At 35.4% G+C, this 11,446-nt stretch overlaps 1 protein-coding gene across 2 annotated transcripts in view; it reads left to right on the top strand.

Moving 5' to 3' along the window:
* Window positions 1–807: 807 nt before the first annotated feature.
* b3galnt2 (beta-1,3-N-acetylgalactosaminyltransferase 2) overlaps window positions 808–11,446 on the top strand; it is a 25,218-nt gene continuing 14,579 nt past the window's right edge. For both annotated transcript variants that reach the window (XR_009648589.1, XM_060872005.1), the window contains exons 1-4: window positions 808–1,054; window positions 8,347–8,479; window positions 9,170–9,270; window positions 11,118–11,305. Coding sequence is in view for 1 of the 2 variants with exons in the window: in XM_060872005.1 (XP_060727988.1) it covers window positions 823–1,054; window positions 8,347–8,479; window positions 9,170–9,270; window positions 11,118–11,305 (654 nt within the window). In the remaining variant the exon portion in view is untranslated. The remainder of the gene's footprint in view (window positions 1,055–8,346; window positions 8,480–9,169; window positions 9,271–11,117; window positions 11,306–11,446) is intronic.

Here is an 11,446-nt window from a genome sequence, read left to right on the forward strand (position 1 = left end):
AAGAATATTGATGTTAATTTTGCTTTATTTTGGAAAAATATGCTTTTTGGTGTTTTGAAGAATCAAAGAGACTACCATACTACCAATAGTATTTACATAATAAATCTTATCCTTTTGTTAGAAAAATTTCACATTCACAAATGTAAATTTTCTGGAAAAAAAACCCTGTTTTATATCATTTAAAAAGGAAATGGAACTTTATGTTGATTCTATAAGACTGTCGTTAAAACAAAAGGCACTGAAAACTTTGAAAATCTGTACTATATTTAATGTTTTGTTGTAAATTCCCCCTAGCATACTTTGTGTCTGTATTGTTATTGTCAAGTTTGTTAATTGATATCTGTTGTTAATTCAATTAAAAAAAAATAAGTGCATGCCGTTTATAAGCAGCTCGTATTTACGAGTTGGGAAATAGTAATTACGACATCAAGTGCATTCAAGTCACTTTGGTCGGAGTGAAATGGAGAAAATAGGTTTTATAAAACAAATGTAAACTTCATGGTTACATATTATATCACAATCATACCAATGCAGCTACAAATCATGATACATATACCAAACACATAGCAAACCTATATTAAATCAGTCAAGTGAACGTTCAGTTGTGACAAATCTATCGTCACAACTACAAGCGATGGATCTAATGATTCCTCCAGGTTTCCTTAATAACAAAACCCCGAGTTTCACACTTGTAAAAACAAATATGGGGTGGGGTCAACGTTCACTTTGGGAAAACGGTCATTCCGCCCTGACGTGAACGTAGCATTATCATCACAGCTCCCAGAATTCCTTGTGGGGCCTTGGCTTCATTTCTATTGGTCGATGACGCCTATCTGTGCGCCGTCGACAACAGATGAAGCGAATAAGATAGGATCAGTTTGCAATGTCGGAGGTGCTGAACGATTTGCACTTCAGATTGCTTTTGTGTATGTGTTTGGCTCGTCCATGAGAAGTTTAGCACTGTTTCTGCTTCCGTGTGTGATCGCGGTGCTGCTTCATGTGTGGTGGTCGCTGAAAGACCAAACCCAATTCTTCTTGTATGCCGAGGATGCAGGTTTGAGCTTTAAATCTCAACATCTAACTTACTAGCAGTGGTTATTATCGACATTTATTATAGGCAACGATACTTGTTTATTCTGAAGTGTTGTGGAGGTTTCTCCGAAGATCCGCAAGTGTATTTTATCCTGTAATGTGCGCTTTTTACTGGTCTTTTTACTTTCAAACCTCGCAGGCTTTCTTTAAGGAAATGATCTTAAAGTAAATAACCCATGAGGAACAATTCTAAAGGCTGATTTGTACCTGCTGTTTAACTACGTGTACAAAAAGATGGACGCCGTTTCTATTCTGCAGTTATTTAATGCGTCTCCGTCATGTCTCTAACGCGTGGTGCAGTCACGTGTAAACTGTACAGCTGTTATAGAATCATGTGTACTGAAGTTCTGTTATCTGTAGTTATTTTCACTTACTAAGTCTGTATATTGGATTAATTCGTTACGTTTTGTTTTCTTCGTTAAACTAGTTGTTTTGCTATACATTCACTTAGTAATCTTCGATGTAATATCTCGTTATTCCAATTCCAATATATATATATATATAATATAAAAAGTCTTTTATAATTTATTGGACGTTTTCAGTACATAATCTCATGATTTGTAATTCTCATGATATTCCGTATTTTTAACTTAATCAGTGTTATGATGGATCATGAAAATGTCTGCTCAATGTATTCCAACATGTAGGGATGTGTAGCTCATAGGGTTGCAAAGGGGTGGAAACTTTCCATGCAAACTTCATCTGGGGAATTTGGGAAATATTTCAAGTCAGAAACTTACTGGGAATTTATGAGAATTAATTAAAAATTTGAGGGAAATGTATATCATATAAAAACATAAATATAAACATTTTGTTTGGATATAAGCTATCATGCATGCAATCTAATACAGACCTTAAAAAAGTGACATTTTGACAACACTGGCTGAGGTGAAATGTATCCACACATGATATGGTGTGCGTGGCAAAGTTATATAGAATAAGATTGGAAAAAAGCTCATAAAATCTCACATGCCATGCACAGATATATAAATAATTAGTTGAAAAGGTTTTAGGATAAACATTTTACAATTGATGCAAATGAATAGAATAAGGCTAGATGAATAAATACTAATCAAAGAGCATCCTTGGACTCAAATGCAAACCTGTGGAATCAATATTTCTGTGGTAGTCAGAGCCTGGAAGAGAGAGGGGGTGAATAAGGGGATTGATTGTTTGGGATAGTCTTTTTAGACAGTTTTTATCATCTCCCCTAAATATCTGTTGTTTTTTTTTGCACAATAGCTTACACAAAAGCACAATGGAGTTTTAAATACAACTATGTAATATGCATAATACTTTATGTAAATACTCACCATGATAGATAATTTCTTGAATCCTGCACACAAAATAATGTCTCAAAATGATCTATGTTATGGTGGAATGCACAGTGCGTTAGGGGTATCAGTTCAATAGCCCTGCAGTTGGTGAAGTTCTGTGTGCATGGGATTGATGAATGTACAGGGTAGAAATTCAGCTGAAATTGCAGTTTTACCCAAGATTATTCTGCAAGATTTTTTTTTTTTAACTACATTTAGGTTATCTTTTATAAACTAACCAGCAATTTAGTAAATTCCCATTTAATTCCGTTAATTCCCATGGAAAATTTCCAGCCATGAAAATTCCAAGAATTTTGCAACTACAGTAGCTCAGTGGTTAGGGTGTTGGTCTACCCATCAGAAGGCTGTGAGTTTGAACCCCAGGACTACCAAGCATCCAATGCTGGGCCCTTGAGCAAACCCCTTATCCTTCAATTGTTGAGTTGTATAAAATGTGAGAAAAATGTAAGTCATCCTGGATAAGGGCATCTGGCAAATGTCATCAAAGCAAAATGTAAGTTGTGTATTCCAACACAGTGCATTGTGCAGTTTTTTTCTACTACTGCAGATAGCACAGCATATTTAGCTAGATCAAATACATACTGTAATTGTAATCTATAGCAAGCTTTATGAATTACTGTCCAAAAGGAAATACCAATATAAAACCCCAGTGAGTTATCTTTACAAAATGTTAGGCTACTGAAATACAGTGCCCTCCACAATTATTGGCACCCCTGTTTAAGATGTGTTAAAAGCGGTCAAATAAATTCTTTTTTTTTTTTTTTTTTTTTATCTCTAACAGAAAAATTGTGTAAAATATAACCTTTAACACAAGTTGTTAATAATATATAAAAAATAATCACCTGTTCCACAATTATTGGCACCCCTAACAATTCCTCTGAAAAATTTTATTGATTTTTTTTTTTTTTTTTTTTTTTTTTTTTAATATATTTTTCTGTAGTTGCTAAAGTTGGTCAGGGTATCTAGGAACTTTTTAATTAGTAATTCATGACTTCCTGTTTCCCTGGGGTATAAAAATGATGTGAGACAGGACTAATTCTCTTACCCATTTGTCAACATGGCAAAGACGAGAACACACCATTCAAGTAAGGCGGATGTGTGTCGACCTTCATAAGTCAGGCAATGGCTACAAGAAAATAGCTACTTGCCTTAACTTGCCTGTATCTACAGTCAGAGGAATCATTTAAGAAGTTTAAAACAACTGGAACAGTGACAAACAAGGCTGGAAGAGGTATGTTGTTTAAAAAAAAAAAAAGGAGAATTTTTTTAGAAGTCCACAACCACATCTTAAACAGGGGTGCCAATAATTGTGGAGGGCACCGTATGTGCATTCAAGAGATCCTAATAAACAAGAGGTGCAAGAATAACACTAGAATGAATAGACTATATCCATTAGGCCTTGTAAACCCTTTCAGACTTTACCCTCTTTAGACTTGACTATTTCATACACAAAATTTTAAATGTTATACATTTGCATTTCTGAAGAAAATGATTTTCAGTTCATTTAACACAATGAACACCCAATATATATATATATATAAAAAAAAAACAGAAAGTTCTTGAAGTTGTGTTAAAAGCCAAAAAAATAGGCAAATCAGTAGTCTGATTTACTTTGATTTGAGCCCGATTAAGATGGCTATATGACTGGATAGGAGCATCTTCAAAACCGCAGGTATTTTGGGGTATTGATTAACTAGGGTTAATGGTGTGAAAATTTCATATCATAATATGATATAGTAACAAAAAAAAAACAGCTGTTGCACTCTGAAAAAATTTCAATACCTTTTTTTGAAAATCAACAAATACAATTAGCAGCTATATGAACTTTTTTAAGCATACGTTTTCCTAGTTCAGGTTTTAATGGACAAAACCTTAAATAAGAACATTAAATTCACACACACAAATAACACATGTGATGATCTAAAACATTAATTTCAATTCGATATTGAATATACAACACATTATCCCTTAAATGCCAGCCTTAATAGTTTGAACTTGCTGCAAGCTTTTCTTTGAAGAAACTTTGCATTAATTGCAAGTGAGAGAATGAAATATTTAATCTCATCAATATTTTGTTTTTTTTCAAAATTATTAGCCCAAGTTAGTTTTCGTATTGAGGTAAGGGTTAACTTACCTTGCATTCACTATATAACGGTGGGTAGTGGTCAGGAAAGTGACTCAATAAATTTGACCCTGTTTCCCCCTTTTGCGGCGATTTTCTTCTTGCAAGAGCTGCAGACAGTAGCATCTTTCGTTAAATTGCTCCCAGGATTCAATAATAGCCAAAATACAAACAGACCTCCTGATTTTGTCCTCTTAGGTGGCTGAAAAATCTCCCGAGGGATATGGCTGCCTTCTGCCATATTGTATTGTGGGAAAAAAAAAAACATTTGCATGTTGCGCCTGCATAAACTGATGCTGGCTGTATGATTTACTCTGATGATCAAAAACAAAAGTTTTTTTTTTTTTTTTTTTTTTTTTTTTTTATGATTTAAATTTTAATCGTTAATAAAAAATTTTTAAATTGTTTTTTTTAAATAATTGATAATACAATTTAATCGTTCTATCCCTATGATTCACCAGTGGCCATATTGATTACAAATGTCAGGAGCTTCAAACAACTGCATAATTTGACACCAAATTTGTCAAGATGTACAATAAATTGTAGCTTAATCCATGTTGTGGATAGTCTATGTTTAAATCTGATTTTCTGATTGAGGCAATGTTTATGAAGTGATATAGTGATTAAACATCCAGTTAGATCTTTTGAGGGTAAGAAGCACACTTTTTTGTTTTTTAAATCATACATGTGACTTCATTCCATTCATTTTAGCAGCATTTTAGACCACCTACCCTGATGCCTTGTGTTATTTGGCACATTATCACCCTGCAAATTGTGAGCTAGATCCAGAGATCTGGGAATTTTGGCCAACACTTTGAACTCTTTGTCATGTTCCTCAATCAATTCCTGAGTAATATGCACAGTGTAGCAGAGTGCATTTTCCTGGGAATACCATTGTAATGAAGGGGTTTACCTGGTTCCCAATATTGTTTAGGTAGGTGGCATGTGTGAAATTGACATCCACCTGAATTCCTGGACCCCCGTCCATCATAATCCCTTCTCCTTTTTGTCTTCTTCCCACATTCCTTCATCTTGTCTTATTACACAGCCGATACACAGCAGACTGTGGTGACACTCGTAACTATCACATTTTCTGTGACACATTCTTGCTACAGTAGCTCATCTTTTGGTATTATCTGCATTGCCCTCAATCATTAGTAAGCCTTGTACATCCAACACCCTGTTCCAGTTTGTGGTGTTACTCCACAGAATACTGTTAGTGCCTGCTCATCACTTCTATCCGGGCGCATCCCATAAGCCTTATATACCTCTATAGCTGTCTTAAAAACTAAGCCTTGTGCCCAAAACAGGACTGTTATTAGTATTATTACACTGTCATACTGATACTCTTGTGTATGTTATATTTTAATAAAAATTGTTTTAATAAACATTTATGACGTGTTTTACTGTATTTATATTTTACAACTGTATTTTACTTGCCTAGTAGCAGCCACTTTAAAATGGGCCTCTATTTACTCATTATATATATTATTTAATGGCTACCAGAATGCAAATATTTGTTAAAGGTTAAATGAAGTGATTAACCACACAAATCAACTGGTGCAGGAGCAGGGTTTTGAAAAGAATACGCCTACATTTTATTATGGAGTAGTTTTTCAAGCTGTGATTTATGCTATAAATGTTGTCACATTTAAATCTGTGTCAACTGGAACTGGGAACTTCCTACTAACTAAACAGCATATTCATAGTTATTGTCTAAACCAGTGAGGTAATAGTGTGTTGAAAATCAGCATTTGAATGTTGTTCACATCCAGTGGTACTTGATGATCAAATGCTAAGAGTATGCTAAAGAGAATGTTTCATTCTGAACCATAAAGGGACATTTAGTAAACAACATCTGAATGAGTATTAAAGGATTTATTTTTTCAAACATACAAGACACTTTCTTGCAATTTCTTGCAACCTTCTTGCAAGTGTGAAGATCTCAAAGAAAACTAAAGTAGTGCACAGGCAGCCAGAAATAAGCTTACCGATTATAGAGTAACTCTGGATGGTCTTTGTTTCATGACATGCAGCAGTAAAAATCCTTGGTAGGATTATTTTTTTAGCAATATTTTACAGATGAAAGAAAGTTACCCTAATGATCTAATGAGCTTCAAATGAAAGGCTGGAGTCAGTAATGTCATTACATGATGCAGATGTACTACTTTATGCAATTGTTACCTCCAGGTTGGATTACTGTAATGCCTTACCGCCTGGATGTTCCGGTAGATGCATAAGCAAGCTCCTGTTAGTCCATAATGCAGCAGCTAACAGGAAACTAGAACCAAAAGATTGTGCCACAGTACCTGAGCAAACCTTTTTTTTTTTTTTTTTTTTAAATGATCTGCCATCGATCAAAAGGTGCAGGCTATTTGGTAGTACTTCATGTTAGGCTAAAGCAATGGGCAGTGTAAATATATAACATTCAAATTTTGTATATAAAATTGTCAAATATATAGAGGGTAAAGTCTGAAAAGGGTACAAAGCCTAATGGATATAGTCTTCATTCTTGTGTTATTCTTGCACCACTTGTCTATTAGGATCGAATCAATGCACATATTTAAGTAGCCTAGAAATTTGCAACAATAAGTCACTGCTCTTGTGTAGTGGTATTTCCTTCTGGACAGTAACTTATAAAGCATATTGTCGCTGTTGGGCGGAATCCTCGTATCTCCAAAACCGTTATTTTTCAGGAAATTAAAAAAATGCCGTACCTTATCTGCAGTGCACAGGGTTTAGTCCGCGTTGCAGTGGATTGTCTTGCGCTAAATTCCTGTCCTCAGACGAGCACCAGAACTAGCGGGGGTCAAGATTTTTTTTTCTTTGAGCACAGTGTTTTGGAGACATTTACCTCAGAAGACGTGTTGATTCGTTGCAACTCTTCTTGAGGAGAAATATGCCACGAAGCTCTCTCGCAGAGTGAGGATGAGGTGGACAGTTGAAGTGTCCAATGGAGTTATGAGATTTGTGCTCAAGCTATTTTCAAGACTTTAGATTGGTTAATAACTTGTAAAAATAATAGACCCATGTGGGGACTGACCAATAGCATCGATATATGAAAAAATATGAAATTGACAAAATTTGGACATGCGAGGTTTCCGCCCGACAGCGATGATATGTATTTGTTTTATCTAAAATAATGCTGTAGAAACTGGAGTAGTAAGAAAAAAGTACAGCTCAGTGCACTGTGTTGGAATACACAACTTACAGGTTACATTTACGTTTACATTTTTATCTCATTTCATACAACTCACCAATTGAGGGTTAAGGGCCTTGCTCAGGGGTCCTACTAACTAACTAATAGCATTTTCAGTTATTTTATAATCCTGTGAGGTAATAGTGTGTTGGAAATTAGCATTTCACTGTTATTCACATCCAGTATAACTTGGCCATCAAATGCTAAGAAAGTGTATGGTAAAGAGACTGTTTCATTTTTTAATGACATTAGTAAACATCCTCTGAATGTATGTTTGAAAAAAACTAGGATTAGTCAATGCCTATAATGACCTTGCAATATCATAAAATTATGATTAATAAACTGCACAAAAATAGGCAAATATTATGTAATAAAAAATAATAACCACACACTGACCAATTAGGCAAATCGCAGTTTTATTATAAATAAACTGTGAAAGTAAACTTTCACTCACGGTAATATTCTATAATTGCAGCTGCATTTGCAATAGAATAGAATAAAATACAATAAAATAAAACAAAAGCATCCTGAAGGTAATGCTGCATCACTGAACTCAGTTAAAAGTGAGAGAGTAATTTACTTTTAAAATATGTTAGTGACAGGCAGCAGGAGGCCGGTATATGAAGTTGTGGTTGGAGTTTTATCGGCCAGGCATCACTATGAACTAAGAGAGGCTTTAAGAGCCACGTGGATGGGGTACCTCAGAGACCACCCTGCTTTCCAGAATCGGTGTGTATTTGTATATCTATTTGTCAATGGTATAGTTGTTAATAACAATTTATATTTTGCATAAGTTTGAGTAGCTGTGGGTAAGCTATCCCATCTTTATATTATAGTATATAATATACAATCATACGCAAATGTTTAGGAACCCCTGACAATTCCCATGGTTTTCATTTATAAATATTTGGGTGTTTGGATCAGCAATTTCATTTTGCTCTATCAAATATCTAAAGGACACAGTCATTTTTCTGTTCAAGGCTTAAGGAGCTCACCAAACCAATTGAATCAATTGTATTCCAATTAATCAGCGCTAAGTAGTTACAGGTATTCAAATCAACAAAATGGCAAGGGTGCCCAAATTTATGCACCTGTCTAATTTCGTTTTGATTCATATTGCGCATTTTCTGTTAATCCAATAAACCTTGCTGATCCAAACACCTAAATATTTATAAATACAAATCATGGAAATTGTCAGGGGTTCCTAAACTTTTGCATACGACTGTATAATCATAATATGTATTTTATATAATATGTTTTATATAATGTGTATTATTATATAAAGTAAGTACTGGGGTAAGTATAATTTCACTTCCAATGCATTATTAATATATGCATACATTCAGTTTGTAACAGGATTCAGGATTGAGATGGTTTAAAAACTTTATCTGGTGTTTAGTCTTCTGCATTATCTTCAAGGGTCCTGGTGAAATTTATCATTGGTAAACATGGTTGTGCAATACCTGAAGAAGATCGGGAGGATCCATATTCCTGCACCCAACGGAACATCACAGAACAAGGTAAAGCATACCAGATCATAAGAAAGTGCATATGTTGACTTTAAACTGAGTTCAGAGCAGTTATATTCAACACCACATACACCCCACAAAGGGACCTTCCTTTGCGTTTTTAGTATTTGCTAGTATTTGTTGGGTGTGTACTGTAGCACTTTTAAAATGTCTTAAATCAGCTTTACAGAAATATACCGAAATAATAGTCATAAAAAGCTTCACTTAAAAAATGTGTACTTAAATACAAAGACTGTCCATGTCCCAAAGACTACATGAAAATTAAATGTTAATAACAGTTTCATAACTACAGGGCTTTGTAAGAGAGAGCTCTGACCCTTTCTAAGACCCTATAACTTCATGCATTTCATCTGGAAAAATGCAGCTGCACGGCTTGTTTTCAACCTGCCAAAGTTCTAGCATACCACCCCGCTGCTGCGATCCCTCCACTGGCTTCTGGTAGCTGACTGCATCAGATTCAAAACTCTGATGCTGGCCTACAAAGCCGAAAATGGCCAGCTCCCTCTTACCTCAAAGCCCTCATCACTCCTTGCACTGCACCCCGCACTCCGATCTACCAGCACTGCTTGACTGGTTCCACCATCTCTCAGGGTAATAGGCAAGTATACTACAAGACTCTTCTCTGTTCTAGCACCAAGGTGGTGGAATGAACTAACCCCTAGGGTCCGGACAGCTGGGTCACTGGCTATTTTCAAATGATGGCTGAAGACCTACTTATTCAGGAAACACTTCAACTAGCACTTCTTTCCCTATTTATTGCATTAAAAAAATACTTTCATTGTATCTTTGAACAATGTTTTAAACTCATGGTATCTTTAGTATGTAACCTAATGATCCTTCATTAATGTATACAATTATAGAGATTTAAGCATTTCTGTGCGTCGCTCTGGATTTGTTAGACATAAGTTCACGTTAATGAACTAATTTTCCATTAAAATGAGGAGAACCACATCCCACATCATTTGTTAGTGGGAAAATCAATGGAGACAATACTGCTGGCAGAAAAATTAGTCAGATGAGAAAAGGTGTGTGACTTTTAGCACTCAGGTGGAGTGTGTTTAGGGTGCATTTGAGCAAATGACAGTGTGTCATCTAGGGCTTACTTAAGTAACGGGAACATACTTGTTAATGATTTTGCCCAAACGTCTCCTCTTTAGCCTTCGAATTGTCAAACCTTACCAAAAAATGATAGCCAGACTGAGTGCAATGGACCAAATGGAGCGGGTGTTCCAGGATCTCAAGAATGTTCTCCCAACCTTCAGAACCCTGACTTCAGCCTCCCCTTCATTGTCCATTCTGGACTGTGAGGACAATGCTCCCTGAACCTGCTGTGCCCTGCAAAGCTCCATGGGTCCTGCCTTCAAGCCACAGCCAGAACTCACTGCCAAAGATAGCATGCCTCACTGCCTCTTCAGCAAGCTTTCCCTCACCTTAAAACTATTAATAAAAAGAGCCTTATTTTTAACTTTTCTTACTACCCTGGCCTTCTGAGTGTTGGTCTTCTGCCAATTGCAGCTGCGGGTCACTCCATTTTTATTACAGAACAGAAAAACAGTTATGGAACATTTTGCAGTTTTTTGAAGAGCAGTTGAGTGAAAATTCTTTCTACTGAAGATTGATTGTTAAAACACATTATTTCCCAAGACACTTGACCCTTTTTCCATGAAGTTATAGGGTCTTCATTTGTGATTTGTGTTCCTGTCAATATCAACCTATTTATTGACCGCTTACAAGAATAGCTGTTTAAAAGTGTCATTATAATGTAACAGCAGGGTAAAGTGTTGTCTGTTTCTTATCTATAAATAGGCAGCAGGTTTTAACCACTTTAATTCTTGTAGTGGCCATGCAGGATGTGACCATTCTAAGCAAGCCTGATGCTTTGGTGCCATCTGATGTCTCAGCCATATGTTTGGATTTTAAGGTCCTCCATCCAGTAGTGATCACGAAACTGGGTGCATTTCCCAGTAACCCACAGAAGGATTTCAGGGGGAATGTCACAGTAAAGTTATTTCCAGTGGACCAAAAGGTAAGAAGGTTGATTTATAATTTATAGTACTGCACTTAGACTTAACAATTTTATTAAAAGTTTATTTTTTATTAACATTAGCGTATGGCCATAGAAAGTATTAATTATATATAATTAATTATATTATGTAATAGTGTGTGT

This window comes from Tachysurus vachellii, chromosome 6 (assembly GCF_030014155.1).
Source record: "Tachysurus vachellii isolate PV-2020 chromosome 6, HZAU_Pvac_v1, whole genome shotgun sequence".
In the NCBI taxonomy this organism is placed as follows: domain Eukaryota; kingdom Metazoa; phylum Chordata; class Actinopteri; order Siluriformes; family Bagridae; genus Tachysurus; species Tachysurus vachellii.